The sequence below is a fragment of the Ambystoma mexicanum genome, chromosome 4q, assembly GCF_040938575.1.
Source record: "Ambystoma mexicanum isolate Mex_15411 chromosome 4q, UKY_AmexF1_1, whole genome shotgun sequence".
Classification (NCBI taxonomy): Eukaryota; Metazoa; Chordata; class Amphibia; order Caudata; family Ambystomatidae; genus Ambystoma; species Ambystoma mexicanum.
The window spans coordinates 794,334,206-794,355,787 of record NC_090928.1 but is presented as its reverse complement, the minus strand read 5'-3'; the positions used below and the strand labels follow the sequence as shown (position 1 = coordinate 794,355,787).

At 45.9% G+C, this 21,582-nt stretch overlaps 1 protein-coding gene across 1 annotated transcript in view; it reads right to left on the bottom strand.

The window, feature by feature from the left end:
- The window catches only part of FBXO48 (F-box protein 48), a 134,452-nt gene that overhangs the window by 97,509 nt on the left and 15,361 nt on the right, over nt 1–21,582 (bottom strand). The window contains exon 2 of the mRNA XM_069608359.1: nt 16,046–16,369. Within this exon, the coding sequence (XP_069464460.1) occupies nt 16,046–16,342 (297 nt within the window). The 5' untranslated portion in view covers nt 16,343–16,369. The remainder of the gene's footprint in view (nt 1–16,045; nt 16,370–21,582) is intronic.

Here is a 21,582-nt window from a genome sequence, read left to right as displayed (position 1 = left end):
TATATATATATATATATATATATATATATATATATATATATATATATATATATATACACACTGTCTTCTCTACTTCTAACTATATTTTGTTTTCCCTCTTCCCTCCGTTACCTTTTCCCTTTACTTGTTCTAAGGCATGCACTATTTGCCAAAGTATTCAATTTTTTGTTTCACTCACTGTTTGCCTGTGCAGAAGGAATGTTGTGATGTCATGTGGATTGTTTATGCCTGAGAGATGGAATGCATGGGTGAATGTTCTAACCTGGTCAGTTGGTCAGCCAGAGGCCTGGGTGATGGGCTGCCAGTGTTTATTGTCCTATATGTAACTTAAATGTACCATGATTGACTGCTATAAAGATGTCTATGAAGCTGGTCATTACACAACACACCTCCACACACACCAACATAAGCCATTCACACTGACTCGCATCATCGGGGCTAGCACACAAGGCGTGCTCTGACACTCTATCACTCACCTCGTACCCGATGCACTGGCCAGGCACACCAGGTCCAACAACTAATCTCACTGTCACACTGCGGCCCCTAATGAGGTGAAAAGAGTCATGGAAGCACACACAGTACAGCTAAGACCAGCCGCACCACATGTGCAATCTGTGAAGCGGAATGATGTCATTCAGGGTAAGGGTGGGGGAAGTCAGATGGGTAGTAAAGTGACCCAGAAAGATAGTGTGCAGAGAGGTTCAAAGAGGGATGACCGATTATGCTTCAGATGTGGAAGAGCACACTATTTATCAACCTCTCCCATATACCCTGGGAGACGGGCCAACTGCAGTTTGTGTAAAAAGTGGGGGCACTTCGGAAATTGTTGCAAGAACTACTGCATTGGTGGGGGAAAGGGGACCATGTTTCTTGAGGAATGCGATATAGGGTCATCAGATGAAGGCGAGGAGTCTGAAAATGAGATTGTTCCAGTGAACATAGTGGAGTGTACCGAGGTTGACGAGTGTGAACACCCATCTGCTTCGGTTGAGGTGAATGGACGGCGAGTGAGAATGTTGGCAGATTCGTGTTCAGAAATCACATTGATGTCATGGGCTACTTATGAGAACATTGTGTGTGGTCGAATGGAGGATTTGGGCCCGTCTGATAAGAATACTAGAGGCTACAATGGGGGCAGCATAGAATTGTTGGGATGTTGTACTGCTCATTTCAGATTTAAAGGAAGGACAACACGTGGTAAGATTTATGTTACGAAGTTGCCCCTGACATGCTAGGTTTATTTCCAGCTTCATAGACATCTTTATAGCAGTCAATCATGGTACATTTAAGTTACATAAAGAACAATAAACACTGGCAGCCCATCACCCAGGCCTCTGGCTGACCAACTGACCAGGTTAGAACATTCACCCATGCATTCCATCACTCAGGCATAAACACTCCACATGACATCACAACATTCCTTCTGCACAGGCAAGTCATACACAACACATCACCCCCCTTTACATTTGCACATCACATACAGTAAACCATTACACAACACATCTCCCCTCTTCCGGCAACAACGCAAGACATTACACAACACACCTCCACACACACCAACATAAGCCATTCACACTGACTTGCATCATCGGGGCTAGCACACAAGGCGTGCTCTGACACTCTATCACTCACCTCGTACCCGATGCACTGGCCAGGCTCACCAGGTCCAACAACTAATCTCACTGTCACACTGCAGACCCTAATGAGGGTGAAAAGAGTCATGGAAGCACACACAGTACAGCTAAGAACAGCCGCACCGCATGTGCAAAGGGAATAGAAAAAACATTATTTGTGGTAAATGAACCACAGGGTCGGGTTAATGTTTGACCATGCAATGCCTAATACCACAGACATGCCCATACCAAAGCCGGTGGGGGCTACCACCCGTACTCACATACCCCTACACCTTATGGGGGCGCTACCACCCAGATACCAAACCAGTCACCTCCCATGACTAACTTCAGTCATACCCTGACACTTGGTGGTGCTACCACCACACAAAGACATACGTGGGATAACCATTCATAACCTCATTAAAGACACGCCCGACAGAACTAGTGGCGCTACCACCAGAAACACCACGTACCTGTTTAACCATGCGCAACTCATCACAATCATGCCCATATTAAAACCGGGGGGGCTAACCCCTTATACCACACAACCTGGAACCACCTCCCAACCCATACATATTCACAGGTACTAAGATGGCCTGAAGGCGCTACCCCCTGTAACTACATTGGAACACAAACATCCCATCACCAAAACGTTTCTTGCATATTTGGTCTAGGCTTCTTCCAAGCACATCAAACTTATAGGAGGCGCTACCTCCACAATAACCAACATGCATAACCACACCTATCCATACCAGGATTGAAGGCGCTACCCCCAATACCTCTTCTACCCTGCTTTGATGTTGGAATTCCCTACCACACACCATACGTTACAGACCACACCGGATGCAAATAACTTTGTAACGCTAGGAACATTTGTGGAATGTTGTATTCACAACCGGTAACATGATGCCCAAACCCAAACCAATCCTAAAAGTCCATGTCGCAGTTAAGTGACCTATCCACTGAAAATCCTCAAAAATAAATGATTTCTAGTCAGCATCCTAATATAAATTGGGTGCATCTCATTCCACCTTAAAGTCCATGTCGCAACCCAGCGACCTACAAGCTGAAAATCCTCAAAGAGTTAATTCTTTAACTTTCATTCTTTAACTTTAAACATCCCCACGTCAACCAACACACCCATCCAGCAGTATCCTTACATGCATGTAACACACGGCAACTAAACATCTTGCCGATCATATATGCAAATGCTAAAAGTTCATATCAACTCCCGTGACCATAAGCTGCAAATCCTCAAAATAGTTAAGTCTAGAACCCACGCACCACATCCAAACCATATCCATTACCAACCACACCTAAAACACCTGTTACCAGACTGACATCCATCCATGAACATCCAGAATAAAATACGCAATAGCATTTAAAAACGATACTCTAGGATGCTCCAAAACAAATTTGCTTTTCTCCTATTCATAGAATGAGGAACTTTAAACATTTTACCCAGTTCCAAACTACAAGGATCTGTCCCACGCCGTATTGAGGAATCAGTTTTACCATATGCCGATGCAAACAAGTACTTGAGCTGGTCTTTCAAAGAAGAATCTACATGTGAAAAAGCTGGTAACCTGCTGCGGGGGGTGCAGGAGGACGGAGAAGGACAACACTGCCCCCACATCAAGTAAGACCCATCACCCAGGGCGGCGTAAGGGGGAAGAGAGAGTCCCTAACTGGAAGGGTGGGCTGTCCTAGTAATGGACCTAGAGTTGAGCCCAGGAGCTGAGAGTGGAAGTTTCCCATATCCCAAGGAGGGAAGACTTTGGAAACGGGAGGCTATGTCGGTAACCAGGAAGGGAAAGCTGTTGCACACGTTGGTAAAACAGTAGCTATTGTCTTATCTTGCGCTCAGCTGTGGCAAATATAAGCATGGACTGGTCAAGTAACGACATAGAGGTTCATTCAGTTAATGTACGAGCAGACAAGTAATGGCACATTGCTCCTATGGAGGCAGTAATGGCACGAGCATACAAGTTTTGGATGGCAGGATACAGGGGTGTACTTGGAAAAACAGCAGTTATGACTGTTGGTGTGCCGGAGCACTTGTCAGCCAGCTGGAGCTCAGGGGTGTTTGGTTGCAGCTGCTGGAATGGTGACATCAGGTTTCAGCAGGGGGAGTTGGCAATCGCATAGAATGCTGAGGCGATTCTAGTGCACCTGCATATAAACTCCCCTGATCGGATTCGTTTGTCATGGATATCACGTTGCTTTTGATGGTTGGAAGGAGTATCCGAGTAAAGAACCACATGACGTGGTATAACGTTCCCAGGAAACGGCCAGTAGAGACGTTTTGAGGCAGCGTAGTGACATGTGAGGTGGAGTAGGGTTCAATCCAGATGGCATGACGCATCCGATGGAGGCAGTTATCGTCTCAACATTGTGTGTCCTGGAGTATGGTGGCGGTTTTTACATTGTTTATGTGGGCAACCTACAGATTTGGGCCTAGGGTGTCGAAGCCAGCAAGAAAAACAGGGAACCCCATGCATTTCCCAAAAGAGGACACCCGTGGGAATTTTTTTTTATGCCCCCACCCCTGGGGGCAGATGGTCCCCCGTCTGCCCCCAGGGATCTTTATATATGGGCCCCCATGCTTTGGGGGACGGGGGGAGGGGCCGCATACCTAGTAAGCAGCCCCCCGTGTCACAAATGGATCCCCATTGATCCAGTGACATTGCTGCCCACGGATTGCGCGCCCTGTGCCCGATCCGTGAGCAGCAATGCCACACAATGGGTATTGTTGGAAAGGGGAGAATCTCCCCTTTCCAACGATACCCGCCTCGATCTCCGGCTTGAAATACAGCCGGAGATCGAGGCTGACAAAGAAGGGCACTCACCTTCTTTCTTCACCGCAGCAGCCGAAAATGGCTGCTGCAGTGATTTGACTTTCAATTTCACGCCGACGTGCTTTACTCACGCCGACGTGAAATTGAAGGTAATCCAGCCCCCTGGCAGTGAGGGGGGACCCCCCCCTCACATAGCCCGAGGGTTGGTTTACAGTTTACAAGGTGCCAAAAGGAGGAGCTATCTCGTCCTTGGCACTACACATGCAATTCCAAGGACGAAATATCTCGTCATTGGCACTGAAGGGGTTAAAGTTAAAGTATTAACTCTTTGAGGATTTTCAGCTTGTAGGTCACTGGGTTGCGACATGGACTTTAAGGTGGAATATGAGATGCACCCAATTTATATTAGGATGGTGACTAGAAATAATCTCTTTTTGAGGATTTTCAGTGGCTATGTGCCACATGGACTTTTAGGTTTGGTTTGGGTTTGGGCCTCATGTTACCGGTTGTGAATACGACATTCCACAAATGTTCCTAGCGTTACAAAGTTATTTGCATCCGGTGTGGTCTGTAACGTATCGTGTGTGGTAGGGAATTCCAACATCAAAGTAGGGTAGAAGAGGTATTGGGGGTAGCGCCTGCAATCCTGGTATGGATGGGTGTGGTTACGCACGTTGGTTATTGCGGGGGTAGTGCCTCCTATAAGTTTGGTGTGCTTGGAAGAAGCCTAGACCAAATATGCAAGAAACGTTTTGGACGTTTTGGTGATGGGATGTGTGTGTGCCAATGTGGTTACAGGGGGTAGCGCCTTAAGGTCATCTTAGTACCTGTGTATATCTATGGGTTGGGAGGTGGTTTCAATGTCGTGTGGTATAAGGGGTTAGCCCCCCCGTTTTTAGTATGGGCGTGATTGTGACGAGTTGCGCATGGTTAAACAGGTACGTGGTGTTTCTGGTGGTAGCGCCACTAGTTCTTTCGGGGCGTGTCTTTAATGAGGTTATTTATGGTTATCCCACGTATGTGTGTGTGAGGTGGTAGCGCCACCAAGTGTCGGGGCATGACTGAAGTTAGTCATGCGAGGTGACTGGTTTGGTATATGGGTGGTAGCGCCCCCATACGGTGTTTGGGTATGTGAGTACGGGTGGTAGCGCCCCCGGCTTTGGTATGGGCATGTCTGTGGTATTAGGCATTGCATGGTCAAACATTACCCCGACCCTGTTGTTTATTTAACACAAATAATGTTTTTTCTATTCTCTGTGCACATGCAGTGCAGCTGTTCTTAGCTGTACTGTGTGTGCTTCCATGACTCTTTTCACTCTCATTAGGGTCCGCAGTGTGACAGTGAGATTAGTTGTTGGACCTGGTTTGCCTGGCCAGTGCATCAGGTACGAGGTGAGTGATAGTGTGTCAGAGCACGCCTTGTGTGCTAGCCCCGATGATGCGAGTCAGTGTCAATGGCTTATGTTGGTGTGTGTGGAGGTGTGTTGTGTAATGTCTTGCGGTGTTGCCGGAAGAGGGGAGATGTGTTGTGTAATGGTTAACTGTGTGCGATGTGCAAATGTAAAGGGGGGAGATGTGTTGTGTATGACTTGCCTGTGCAGAAGGAATGTTGTGATGTCATGTGGAGCGTTTATGCCCGAGTGATGGAATGCATGGGTGAATGTTCTAACCTGGTCAGTTGGTCAGCCAGAGGCCTGAGTGATGGACTGGCACTGTTTATTGTCCTATATCTAACTTAAATGTACCATGATTGACTGCTATAAAGATGTCTATGAAGCTGGAAATAAACCTAGCATGTCAATTTAAGAAGTCTGGGAGCTGCTTCGTTACATTGGCGACGAGGATGGGATCAGTTCTCAGGGTGAATTCTTGACCCCACAATCAAACTTTTTGAGCTTCTCAATGCCCCAATGACAGGCCAAGGCCTCCTTCTCCAAAACCGAATAATTCAGTTCAGCACTTTTAACATATGAGAAGCATGCATCACCACCGCCTCAGTGCCATCAGCTCCCACCTGGGACATCACAACCCCTATACCCATTTTGCTGGCATCCACGGAGAGAACAGTCCTCTTTCTGGTGTCATACGTAGCTAATGGTTTTGCCATGTCAATTTTCTGTTTAATTTCATCAAACTCTCACATTCCCTGTCCCACTCAAACTCCACTCCCTTCCGCAATAATGCCCTCAATCTGGTTACGCCATCAGCATAATTTTCCACAAAGCGATGATAAAATTCTATCGTCCCTAGAAACGATCTCAATTCAGTCTTATTTCTCGGAGGTTGCATCTTCTTAATACCATCTACCAAATCTCTTTTTGGTCTCAGGCCATCCTCAGATATTTCATTACCCAAGTACTCTACCACTTGGGTAGAAAAAACACACTTCTCCCCTCGCAGCGCTATACCACCATCCTTGAAGATCCTCAACACCATCTCCACCTTTTTCTCCAATTCCTCCTCACTCCTCCCACATATAAGCACATCATCTTGAAAACACCAAACATCACTCACGCCCTTCAACAGCTTATCAATTACTTTTTGGAAAACCGATGAGGCTGATATCAGCCCAAAAGGCATGCGGCGAAACTGGTAAATACCTTCATATGTGATGAAAGCTGTGAGTTTACGAGATTCAACATCCAAATTAATTTGGTGATATGCACTTGCCATATCTAACTTAGCAAAAAACTTTGCATTCCCAATCCGACTCAATAGTTCACCCATATTTGGGAGAGGATGGCGGTCGGCTATCACACACCTATTCAGTTCCCTCAAGTCTACATAAACCCTTAAATCACCACTCGACTTTTTTACCACTACTACTGGGGAAATCCACTCTACAGCTTTAGCTGGTTCGATGATGCCCGTCTTTTCTAGTTTCCTCAGCTCCTCCCTTACCGCATCGCGTATAGTCATTGGCAAGGGTCTGAGTTTAGCACACACAGGCATGCTCCCATCTTTCAATACAATTTTGTGCACCATCCCCTTGAGACTTCCCAAGCCTTTGTTAAAGACTTCCGGGGACCTCTCAATTAGGCCGTTTTCGCCTGTCCCTAAAGCGCTATTTATGTTTAGCACTTGTTCTTTGCTATTGGGATCCAGTCTGATGCTGAATCCCCTTTGCACCCTCCATCCGAGCAGGGTCTCCCCTTTCTTCGTAACATAAATCTTACCACGTGTTGTCCTTCCTTTAAATCTGAAATGAGCAGTACAACATCCCAACAATTCTATTCTGCCCCCATTGTAGCCCTTTGTCGCATTCCTCACCAAACATGGTCCCCTTTCCCCCACCAATGCGGTAGTTCTTGCAACAATTTTTTAAGTGCCCCCACTTTTTACACAAACTGCAGTTGGCCCGTCTCCCAGGGCATATGGGAGAAGTCGATAAATGACATGCACTTCCACACCTGAAGCATAATCAGTCATCCCTCGTTGGACCTCTCTGCACACTATCTTTCTGGGTCACTTTACTACCCATCTGACTTCCCACACCCTTACCCTGGATGACATCATTCCGCTTCAAAGATTTACTTTTCTGCTTCTTTTTTTCCCTTACACCATCTTTCTTTTTGTCACCCACTCTCAGCACCTCAGTTGCTTGGGAGAGCTTTGTTTCTTTACTGGTCAATTTCGCTACACATTGTAGGGTATGTTCTATTCTCTTAGCAATACCTATAACCTCCTCCAAACCAGGGTCATCTTTCAACCACACCTCCTCGCGGATCCTATCATTGGAGCAGTGCAACATAAATTGATCCCTTATATGCTCATTCAACACCCACCAAATTTGCAACTTAAGGACAGGTGTCTCAGCGCCGTAATGTATTCTTCCACGGTCTCCCCTTCATGTTGGAATCTCATTCCGAAGCGGTATCGCTCAAGCACCGTGCTTATCTTTGACTCAAAATGTTTGTCTAGTTTGGCTAGCGCTGCGTCAAAATCATTCCCTCCACCTTCCACATCTAGTTCTGCAGTGTCTGGGAGCGTCTCATTGATCCTCTGTCCTTCATAGCCTAGGAAATGCATAAGCATTGATACTTTCCGCTCAGTTGACATTCCATTGCCACATGTTGCCTTCACATAGTGCAAAAAGCCTCTCTTCCAGGGGCCCCACTTGATCATGGGTGGGCCTGGGGCAGGCATAAACATTTGCGGGCCCGGAACCCCTGACAAAGGCATATCCGCTGCAATGTACACGAGAGAACTTTACACAAATGAGAGCACCCAAATGCAGTACACTACGGGGACACAGTACTGTTGCGTGGCCTGACAAAGTTGCCCCTGTCCTTCTCACCTGTGCAAGCGTTTTGGGTTGTTCACTAGAGCCTCTGTCACAAAAACATCACTCCTTAGACAATTAGGTGATTATTCCTCATTAGATGTGACACACACAGGCACTCCGATCGCCACTTCAACCACCGCCTTCCCTTGTGGGCCCTGGGTGGGGAATGCAGGCGAAAGTGCCTCGAACTTCCGTGATCGCGTACGTGCTCCTAACGCTTCGCCCTCGGAGCGTAGACATCTTTATAGCAGTCAATCATGGTACATTTAAGTTACATATAGGACAATAAACACTGGCAGCCCATCACCCAGGCCTCTGGCTGACCAACTGACCAGGTTAGAACATTCACCCATGCATTCCATCACTCAGGCATAAACACTCCACATGACATCACAACATTCCTTCTGCACAGGCAAGCCATTCACAACACATCTCCCCCCTTTACATGTGCACATCACACACAGTAAGCCATTACACAACACATCTCCCCTCTTCCGGCAACAACGCAAGACATTACACAACACACCTGCACTCACACCAACATAAGTCATTCACACCGACTCGCATCATCAGGGCTAGCACACAACACGTGCTCTAACACTCTACCATTCACCTAGTACCCGATGCACTGGCCAAGCACACCAGGTCCAACCACTAATCTTACTGTCACACTCTGTACCCTGATGAGGGTGAAAGGAGTCATAGAAACGCACACAGTACAGCTAAAGCCAGCCGCATGTGCACAGAGAAAAATAAATATTTGTGGTAAGTAAACCACAAAGTCGGGGTAATCTGTGACCATGCAATGCCTAATACCACAGACATGCCCATGCCCAAACCGGGGGCGCTACCACCTGTACACATACCCCTAACCATGCATGACTACCCCACATCTACTGGGGGCGCTACCACCCAGATACCAAACCATTCACCTTGCATGACTAAACACAGTCACGCCCCGTACCATGATTGACTGCTATAATGATGTCTATGAAGCTGGAAATAAACCTAGTATGTCAATTTAAGAGGTCTGGGAGCTGCTTCGTTACATTGGCGACGAGCTGGTCTTTCAAAGAATAATCTACGTGTGAAAAAGCTGGTAACCTGCTGCAGGGGGTGCAGGAGGACGGAGAAGGACAACACTGCCCCCACATCAAGTAAGGTCCATCACCCAGGGCGGCATAAGGGGAAAGAGAGAGTCCCTAACTGGAAGGGTGGGCTGTCCTAGTAATGGACCTAGAGTTGAGCCCAGGAGCTGAGAGTGGAAGTTTCCCATATCCCAAGGAGGGAAGACTTTGGAAAAGGTAGGCTATGCCGGTAACCAGGAAGGGAAAGCTGTTGCACACGTTGGTAAAACAGTAGCTATTGTCTTATCTTGCTCTCAGCTGTGGCAAAGATAAGCATGGACTGGTCAAGAGACGACAGAGGGTCATTCAGTTAATGTACGAGCAGACAAATAATGGCACATTGCTCGTATGGCGGCAGTAATGGCACGAGCATACACGTTTTGGATAGCAGGATACAGGGGTGTACTTGGAAAAACAGCAGTTATGACTGTTGGTGTGCCGGAGCACTTGTCAGCCAGCTGGAGCTCAGGGGTGTTTGGTTGCAGCTGCTGGAATGGTGACGTCAGGGTCCAGCAGGGGGAGTTGGCAATCGCATAGAATGCTGAGGCGATTATAGTGCACCTGTATATAAACTCCCCTGATCGGATTCTTTTGTCATGGATATCACGTTGCTTTTGATGGTTGGAAGGAGTATCCGAGTAAAGGACCACATGACGTGGTATAACGTGCCCAGGAAACAGCCAGTAGAGATGTTTTGCGACAGCGTAGTGACGTGGGAGGTGGAGTAGGGTTCAATCCAGATGGCACGACGCATCCGATGGAGGCAGTTATCGTCTCAACATTGTGTATCCTGGAGTATGGTGGCAGTTTTTTTAAACATTTTTTAAAAAGGACATTTTCGTTCCGTTTCTGGGGAGCAACAGTGATGCTGTGGGCTAACGGCACCAACCAACAGGACTGGAAACGGGCTCGACCTCAAGTACTTGTTTGCATCGGCATATGGTAAAACTTATTCCTCAATACGGCGTGGGACAGATCCTTGTAGTTCGGAACTGGGTAAAATGGTTAAAGTTCCTCGTTCTATAAATAGGAGAAAAGCACGCTTGTTTTGGAGTATCCTAGTGTATCATTTTTTACATGCTATTGTCTATTTTATTCTGGATGCGCATGGATGATGTCAGTCTGGTAACGGGTGTTTTAGGTGTGGTTGGTAATGGATATGGTTTGGATGTGGTGCGTGGCTTCTAGACTTAACTATTTTGAGGATTTGCAGCTTATGGTCACGGGAGTTGACATGAACTTTTAGCATTTGCATATATGATCGGCAAGATGTTTAGTTGCTGGGTGAGTTGGTTGATGTGGGGATGTTTAAAATTTATGAATTAACTCTGAGGATTTTCAGCTTGTAGGTCGCTTAGGGTTGCGACATGGACTTTAAGGTGGAATATGAGATGCACCCAATTTATATTAGGATGGTGACTAGAAATAATCTCTTTTTGAGGATTTTCAGTGGATAGGTCACTTAACTGCCACATGGACTTTTAGGTTTGGTTTGGGTTTGGGCCTCATGTTACCGGTTGTGAATACGACATTCCACAAATGTTCCTAGCGTTACAAAGTTATTTGCATCCGGTGTGGTCTGTAACGTATTGTGTGTGGTAGGGAATTCCAACATCAAAAGTAGGGTAGAAGAGGTATTGGGGGTAGCGCCTTCAATACTGGTATGGATGGGTGTGGTTACTCACGTTGGTTATTGTGGGGGTAGTGCCTCCTATAAGTTTGGTGTGCTTGGAAGAAGCCTAGACCAAATATGCAAGAAACGTTTTGGTGATGGGATATGTGTGTGTCAATGTGGTTACAGGGGGTATCGCCTTCAGGTCATTTTAGTACCTGTGTATATGTATGGGTTGGGAGGTGGTTCCACGTTGTGTGGTATAAGGGGGTAGCGCTCCCGGTTTTAGTATGGGCGTGATTGTGATGAGTCGCGTATGGTTAAACAGGTATGTGGTGTTTCTGGTGGTAGCGCCACTAGTTCTGTCAGGGCGTGTCTTTAATGATGTTATGCATGGTTATCCCACGTATGTCTGTGTGTGGAGGTAGCGCCACCAAGTGTCAGGCCATGACTGAAATAAGTCATGCGAGCTGACTGGTTTGGTATCTGGGTGGTAGCGCCCCCAGTAGGTGTAGGGGTATGTGAGTACGGGTGGTAGCGCCCAGAAACCAAACCAGTCACCTCGCATGACTAACTTCAGTCATGCCCCGACACTTGGTGGCGCTACCACCACACACAGACATACATGGGATGACCATGCATAACCTCATTAAAGACACGCCCTGACAGAACTAGTGGCGCTACCACCAGAAACCCCACGTACCCGTTTAACCATGCACGACTCATCACAATCACGCCCATATAGCTGTACTGTGTGTGATGTGCAAATGTAAAGGGGGGAGATGTGTTGTGTATGGCTTGCCTGTGCAAAAGGAATGTTGTGATGTCATGTGGAGTGTTTATCACACATCACACACATTGTCAGGGGTTCCGGAGCGAGTTACGCCCTTGTTCCCCCCCTCCCCGAGGTCAGTGCTGGGAGATTTCGGGGTGTTTGCTGGACGCTTCCGTGAGGAGTCTCCGCCCCGCGAGGAGGGAGCCTCCCACCCCAGTCATGTGACATTAATAAACTACTAATTAAGCATATCTGGCGTGGTCTCCTTCACAACATTGGCGACGAGGATGGGATTCGAGTAAGGTGTAAGGAGTACTCACCCGAGCCTTGACGGAGCACTCATCCAAGTCCCGAGACCCGCAACCCTAATGTCTGGTAAGGAGAGGCTTGAACAGGTGAGAAGGAAAGGGGCAACTTCGTCAGGCCGCGCAACAGTGCTGTGCCTTTGTACTGTCTCCCTGTATTGTACTGTATTTGGGTGCTCTCATTTGTGTAAAGTTCACTTGTGTACATTGCATCGGATATGGCTTTGTCAGGGGTTCCGGGCCCGCAAATGTTTATGCCTACCCCAGGCCCACCCAGGATTAAGTGGGGCCCCTGGAAGAGAGGCTTTTTGCACTATGTGAAGGCAACATGTGGCAATGAAATGTCAACTGAGCAGAAAGTATCAATGCTTATGCATTTCCTAGGCTATGAAGGACAGAGGATCTATGAGACGCTCCCAGACACTGCAGAACTAGATGTGTAAGCTGGAGGGAATGATTTTGATGCAGCACTAGCCAAACTAGACAAACATTTTGAGTCAAAGATAAGCACAGTGCTTGAGCGATACTACTTCGGAATGAGATTCCAACATGAAGGGGAGACCGTGGAAGAATATATTACGGTGCTGAGACACCTGTCCTTAAATTGCAAATTTGGTGGGGGGTTGGATGAGCATATAAGGGATCAATTTATGTTGCACTGCTCCAATGATAAGATCCACGAGGAGGTGCAGTTGAAAGATAACCCTGGTTTGGAGGAGGTTATAGGTATTGCTAAGAGAATAGAACACAAGTGCTGGTAGCCATGAATCTGCTGATGCTATCTGCAGAATCCAACCCTGATTGAGGGACTCACACACGTCTTCTTTGCCTTCCTTAACAATAACTAAGAAGCCGTCCCTTTCGGGAATGTGCTCTGCCGCCATGGAGATACAGTCCCACAGAGTATATGAAAACTTTGCGAGGGCACAAGTGGAGTTGGCAGATTTCAGTGCCATGTTCCCTGCGGAAAATACCTTCCTCGCCCATCCATCTACGTGCTTATCGTCCCCATCACGAGGGATAGTAGGGTACGCTGCCGGTTTCAAAGTAGGCATAGCTGCCTGCACCACCAGACTCTCTGGAGTGAGGTGTTTCGACAGGTAGATGGGGTCACTACTGGAGGGGTGGTAATTTTTGGTGATGTTCTTGTCGGCTGCCGGATTTGACTCTGTAGTCTCCCAGTTCCTAGCCACCCTTTTTTGAAGTGCCACATGAAATGGCGAAATGGGTCAGTCGGAGGATCCTTGTCCAGAATGTCTGTTAGGTTGTCTTGGTCAAAGGGTAAAGAGGGCCTACTCCAACCCAAATATTCAGTAACCTTAGACATAAGCTGACAATAGGAAGAATCAGCATGTTCTCCTGGTTCAGGCTTTCCGAAATTCGAGCTCTGGGGTGGTGTCAACCCTACTTGCAAGTTTTCATATAAATCTTGCATTCTGCTCTCCTCAGAGATGAAGCTCTCTGGTACACTGGGTGTACCGTATTGTAACCCAAAAGGTGCTTCGGGATGTTCCTCCTCTTCAAAAATAGAAGTCAGGGACTTGAAAAAATCATTTTTTGGGAGTGGAGCATAAACATTGTCTGGTTTAGAAACCACATGCTTCAACGTTGTCGAAGTCGTCAATGTTTTCTTTGTCGTCGTCGATGCATGAGGCAAACGTGGCACAGTCGGCGTCAAAGGCTTCTGCGCCGATGTCGACGTCGAGGACTTAACAGGCATCGAGGGCCTGGCAGGTGTCAATGGCCCCACCGGCATCAAAGGTGTCGATGGCGTCGACAACCTCGACCTTGATTCATCACCATGTTTCTTATGATCCTTGGTCTTCTAAGACCAGGGACTCGAAGGCTCCCGACGGGGATCAGGTCTTTTACCCGGGCTCGAGGGCGCGCAAGTTTTTGACTGAGACCTCTCCTTTCTGGCTTCATCTGAAGGCATGGTCGGAGCATGGCTTTTCTTATTAAATATTTTGAACATCTCGACCCTGAAAGCTTCCTGTTCAGCTGGTGTCGAATATTTTGAGGGACATGCAACCCTTTTAGGGGAATCGTCTGAAGAAGACGACGAAGGTGACCGTCGGTGCCGCCTCTTCGACTTTTTTGAAGACGAGGAAGAATGGTGGGAACCACTCCTCGATCTAGAACGCTTGGCCTTCTTCCCTCGAGGAGAGTCTTCCCTCAACTCATCGGTCGAAGGCCTAGCATTACGGGAAGGTGACTTTTGAGGTATTTTTCCTACCTTGAGTTTCCCCTTCCATTTCCTCAAGGCCTTTCCGGTCATCGACTGACATTTGGAACACTCAGTAGTATCGTGGCTCTCCCCGAGGCACCACAGGCAAATGAGAAGCGGGTCAGTAAAAGCCAATTTTGAGCCACAATCTCTGCATTTCTTAAACCCGGACTTCGGCATCAACGTAGTCGAATACTAAGGCATATTTTTGTTGATTTTGAAAGATTTCTTGTAACGTACGTCACAGAAGAGTTGCGCAGATTTTCACTCGAAGCAAGTGCTAACACGAAAAAATGGAACCGAGGCCAACGGATGCTGTGCGAGTTATATATACCCTTCGATTACATCACCCTCGACGGAGGCCTTCGAGGGACATCGGCTTCACGCCATCTACGCACAGAGCCCTTTGCCGAAATAAAAATTCTGAAGCAGCTGAAGCTGGACATTACATGTCAAAGATGAGGAATATGTGGGAGGACACAATCCATTCGAAAAGTAGGTTTTGGTTAGAAAGATGTGCAACTCTTATAATAAATGCATAGATTACAATAACATCAATAACTTGAACTTTTAAAGTAATTCAGAGATTGTGAGTGTAAGCAAAAGCAACATTTGTTGATAGGAAGGATTAGACTCTGGGTAACCACCACAGAACAGATAGGTGATGAATTTACCTAAATTGGTGAAGAGAATTGTAGAGAGGCACAAAACTGAGCAGAAATAGAATTTGCAAAGTGAAAGAATGCAGTGGGTAAAAGAACGTGTTATGAGTCGGACGTTGAAGGCTTAAAAGGATGGATGAGGGATGTGGTACCAAAATCATGGTGATAGATGGGTGGTACTGGCAGAAAAGCAAGATGTGCAAACAAGAGGACTCTGAATCCAGTCTAGAAGCTTTACTGTACATATAAAATCGCAGAGAAAGGTGTGATGCGGTACCAACAGGTTGGGAACAAAAGATTTGCAAGATGGGGAAGAGCAGGTATACATTTGGAATTGAAAGGACAATGTGGTGGAGGAATTAAGTGCTATTCTGCAGTCAGATTGCAGACTAAATTGGGAAAATGTGGATATTACCATTTTAACTCTCCTCTTTTAGGCTCTTTTCATATGGTTTGAGGAGCCAGATAAACCATATTATCTGTAGCTGGGAATGAATGGCAGAAAGTCACGTTGACTTTATAACTGTAATAAACACAAATGTGCTGAGTCCTTTCAAAACTGAACTAAGATGATGAAAACATATAGTTAACAAAAGCATATTTATGTTCAGAAACTAGGGAACTGAATACATTACATTTACCTTCCAGGAGTATCCACTTCCTCGATCACAATCGATCTCCCTCTGGCACACGGCTCTTACAGTTAAGCAATGGTTTTTCCACAAATGGTCACTATTATCAATAATTTCATTCCAACTCCTGCATGTCACTGCGGCCATACACAAACTCCTAATGTCAAGTTCACTGAAAATCTTGTAACTGATTTCTGGTGGTATAATAGCGACAAAATCCTGAATATGTTCCTTTTTTTTCTTATCAGGTGGAAGCTCTTTACAAGTGATGCGTAGCTGCTTATTTCTCTTGGATGTCCTCTGCATAGTTAAAATAAATCTTCATCCAAGCACCTGAAACAAGGAATATACACTTTTTAGTCTGTTGTAAATTGTATTATATACACTTGTTTTAGTTCTGGCTCGAAGGTGGCGCTTCAAAGACTCCTACCATGAGCTGAAAGTAATAACATAGAATGTATAGAGTGTAAAGAGGAGATAAGGGTATTGACTGACTAATATATATAGCTGCGTGAATGCTTTGCATAAATTCCCCTCCTTTTCAAAATGGTTGGGCGGCTCATTCATAAGATTTGTTGTCCTATTGTATTGACTGGCAGGAGTGTCAAACATCGAGGACTACAAAATACCAGATGTTTTCCTTTCTTTGGTATTTGTTTGGATTTGGGAGCAGCATATATCAATTGGGTCAGATTAATGAGGGCTTGCTTTGTAATTATCCTTCCTTTTTCCTATACTTTGTGTTGCTGGGTTGACTGGGAACAAGAAGAACATCAAGACCATACACTTTTAGTCTAATATCTTTATTTTGGGATTCGTTACAAGAAGGAGCCAACTTCTGGGACAAAACAGCTCATGCCCAATGGGCTCTGGTGTTGATATGGTTGGACAGACAAGCCATATTTGTCAGCTGACAATTCGTAAGCTATCTTTCGGATGCCACCATCTCCAATTAATTTTCTGGGTACACACGCTGTATATCACTGCCATGTTCGTGAACTTGATGTCAAACTGTTGCTAAGGTGCCTTAACAAACTGTGGGTCTTTTCTAGGTCCTTCCAGGCTGGTGGGTCTGGTAGTCCTTCACTTCTGTGTCGGTTATAGCAGTTTGAACGGCTAGCTAAAGGGTTGGTTTGCAGAGTTGCATCACTGGTCTCTGAAGGGGAATGGGCAAGAAGGCACACTCTGCTCCAGGACAAATTCTTCTTCTTTAATCTCCTCTGCTGTTCCAGATGGCCGAGGAGTGGCAGGAGGACTGCTTGCAAGTCTTCCTTATACGAGGCTAGCCCATGAACATATGACTTGCAAGCAGTCCCTCTCCTGCCATGTCCAGTCCATACAGAACTCAATCCCGGCAAAAACTCAAATGCCCCCACAATACTCCAGTTCCTCAAAACACTAAAAACGTGGCTCTTTCAACAATACCTACACAAAAACTGATGGCACCCCACCAGTGTTGTTAACAACTTTGTTATGTTCACTACTGCAGTTTAGCACATTAATGAAAAGGTAGGTTCTTGATGCTTCATTTCTTTTTTTTTATGACTTTCACCATTGTTTAAGTGGCAGAACCGTTGGCTAATGCATTTTGGCCTTCCTGGCACCTTGAATGTCAGTTCTAGCCCTCCCAGTTATAAAGGGCTTGTGTCACTCTTTCTCTGTGACTTGCAGGCTTTAGGGTTTCCTGAACTCCTCTGTTGTTGATAATCCAGTTGCAGGCTTCCTGTGGACCCATAGTCCAAGATTCACTCGGGCACATAGTCTTGCCAGCAGATGGGTCAGACGAAGCAGCAAATAGTGAGAGCCGCAGAAGTGTCTCTGGTGGGCTGCCTCACCCAGGCTCCCTTCTGCTTCTTTTTTCCACACCTCTCTGATCTCAAGACAACCTCCCTGGCCCACTCACATTTCTCAGTCCACGGTCTGGTTCTGTCTATAACCGACCTAGCCCACCGAATCCCTCTTGTTCTGTTTGTACAAAGAGCTGTTGTGCCCCCCACTTCTCAGTTCCATCTTCACTGCTGTTGTACCACTGACTCCTCAGTTCCACCTTAATGTTAATGTTAAAGGACATTTGTACCGTGCACTATCACCACCGAAGTGGTCCCCTGGCACTCTGGCAGCTCTGGCTCGATGGTTCTACCTCCTTCACCTCCCGTTATCCCTCCCTTTTCTCCCATAATAACTACCTAGTCTGCCCTGCCTTCACCACTCGAATTTACCACCTCCAAACCACCTTCTGATTTGGCCCCATCTCCTCCAGGCCGCCACCTCACTTTGACTTCCACCTCCTCCGTCACTACTGCCTTTTTCAGTTTCTTCTACTGTCTTCTCCAGGTCACTCTCACCACTTGATGCTACTACTTCTCTCTGTCGCTACCTGATCCTCATGTTGTCAAGGTATTGACCCACGTTTGAGTCATTAAGCTGCAACATTTGGTGCAGTGGGCTTAGAAAATCCAAGTTGGCCAAAAAGCCCACATGTGCGCCAGAATCCAGGGGAACCGCGCAGTTTGTGCGCACACCAAAATGGTCGCCTAACCTTCCACTCACCAGTGCGAGCGTGATGGGCCACGGGTGCCATGAGTGGAATGTGTGCCAAAGGAAAAACAGCAGTGCCTGTTAGCTTAAAAAGCCCTTTGAAATCACCTTGGTTTCTCTGAATGCAAGCTCAAAATGCAAGCTTTCAAACATTGCAGGATATTCAAGAATCTCACTGAACACCAGCAGACATTTGGCAGAATGAAGTTTTGTGTGCATACAAAATCTGGAAAGAAAAAGAGCCCAAAACAATGTTCATAACAAAACTGGCTGAGCTGTGGAGGTCAGCAGTTTAAGTTAAACTGAACTGAAAACCACTAAATTCGAAATGTTTAAATTAAATGAGGGACCTACTTTTGAGTGTCACATAGTTTGTAACTGTTGAAATGTCATAGTTTTGAACTTCGAATCAGCATTCTAGCTGCATGTGTAAAAATTGTCAGTTTGATTGGAATGTAGAAAACTGGGAACAATAAGTGACATTTAGCTGAAACCTGGCTTAATGAAACTGGATTCTGCCTGACAACTACCCCTGACAGGAGTTGAAACTGGATCAACAGCTGTGTTCCCAGGCCTGGCTGCATTCTGCTGCCCCACAAAAAGGAGGTCACATGGCCCTGTTGATTGAAAGGGGAGTGGCAGCTGGGGACTGCAGGAAACTGAACAATGGGCCTTCTTTGGCTCAGGCAAATGTCATATTGGGGGGGCCGTAAAGTGGCTTCCTCTTGGGGGAAACTGGGAGGGGCATTGCCTCTGCTAGCAGCTGAGCTTGAGGGAAGTAGATAAACCAGTTATTCCACCCTGTGATGTGGGAAGCCACACCCCTTTTTGACCAGAGCATAATTTTAAAAAGATAGATAACGCATAGTGCGGACTGGTCAAAATTATATAATTAATATCATTGTTCTTGTGATTTTTCTGTGCACGATTTAAGAGGCGTTAGGACCCTGTGGTGTATTCTGGAGGGTTGCTAGCGGAAAATAGGGTCTCACTCCAAATGTATCCATGTTAAAATATCTGACACTTTATCATCTGAAACCCATCTCCCTGGTGCACATTTGTGTAAAATCTGGAAAGGTTTAGAGGTCGTAATCTGGATGGAAAGGGGAGAATTCTGTCATCAGTGGACACGACATCGTACAAAGACAGGGATCGGATGGTTTGGTGCTACAGAAAATATGTAAACTGGACCTATAATATGAGAAAAATGGTACATAGATAAATATGGATTTGGATCAGAAATAGATTTGTGTGCAATTTGACAAGGGGAGGTTCCTCTGACCATAAAACCTACAGCATCACTCTGACACTCCATTTCTTCCCCCCAATCAAGGGAGAGAGGAAAGCTTGGCCAATGATAAGTGAGAGGGGCAGGCTTAGCTAGGCCCAGGCACACACCCATTTTCAAAACACATAAAAAGAGACTGCTGGGACAGGTAGACACATTCAATTCCATTTTCTGCGGGACGCTCTGCCGGGAGACTCCAGACTTCACATCCATCAATCTCCAAAGACCAGAACTTTACTTCAGAACTTAAAGCAAGGGCCTAAACCCACAAACAGAGAACTCTTCTCAGCAGGCCTCAGCATCCTTAAAATCATTTGCAAACTATTCCACAGCCGGGCGAGCTGTCTGAATTCTTTGCCAAGAACAATTGCCAGAGACCAGACCAGAGATCCAGAGAGACCCAGAACGCTGTGAGCAGAACCGCCCAGTCCAGTCGACCAGATCCGTGACGAGGCCCATTCATTTCAAAATTAGGAGTGCGTATCCGCCAGAACTGTGCAGAACCCAATCTCTTAGTTAAAATAATCTAATCCAAACTATTTTAACCTAATTAGAACAGCCTCCTAGAAATCATGTCATCTGTCATTTTTAAAGCTGCACAACTGTCACCTGTCAATTCTGCAGCTGTCACCTGTCATTTTGAGTTTTACTTAAATCCGAAAATCTACCTTTATTAAATCGTCCGTATCTCCGGAACCGTTTGTGCTAGGAACAGGATTTAGAATCTAGGCTTTCCAACGAACCTAGAACCGACTTCCTACTCCCTAGATTCTGTAATCGCGAGACACGCACTCGCGAAATTTACCGCGATTTGGCACGATTTCTTCATCTGTAGAAATCAGCAGCTTTTTGCTTCTCTTTGCTAAAATTCGTTTGCAATCTGCTAATCATTCATAGAGTATTGTTAAAGTGAGCCTGAACTAATATAAAAGTAGCCATCACCTACCCTGAACCTCTAGAGGGAATTAAAAGCAATTTTAGCAAAACTCATCCCTGTTTTCCCTAAGCTTGCTGGGAGAACTGGAACTGTGTATTGCATTATAAAGTGTGATTTGTTGAGATTCTTGAAGACTGTGTGCTCTCCTTCCATTTCTTGTATTGCATAGGAGGGGAGGGAACTGTCAAAAGAAAAAGTGATCATATTACCTTTTGCTAAAATCATAACAAGTTATTTCTGTACTGCATTTTATTCCACCTTGCGTTTCCTTGAACCATATAAAGCATTCTTTCCCACCTTATTTCTCTGTTCCTATTCATAAGTTACCTCTTGCTGACTACTGCTCATATTCACAAGTGTAATATCCATTATCAAATTATTTATAGAAGTGTGATATATATATATATATTGTTTATAAATATATATATTGGGTTGTCATCCAGAGTACTGAACTGGATATAAAAATACATCAATAAGGGTTTTCCTCAGCATCCCAGACTAGGCATTGACTTAGCTGTAGTGTTGATTGAATATCGCTTACAAAAGTGGGGGCTCGGAGCCTGGGTTAGGATATTCTGGGTTAGATTTACCTTGTGCAGATTAATACAGTGTGCCAACTGACCAGATACACATATCCGGTTAGATCACCACGCTGTTTTACACTGTGAAAGCATCCCTCAAAGGAAACGGTCTGTTTTGCAAAATAAAATACAAACTTCTGTAAGTCAGGAAGGAACTCAAATTCCAGAATGACGACATTGGTAGATATGAAAATAGCCAGAG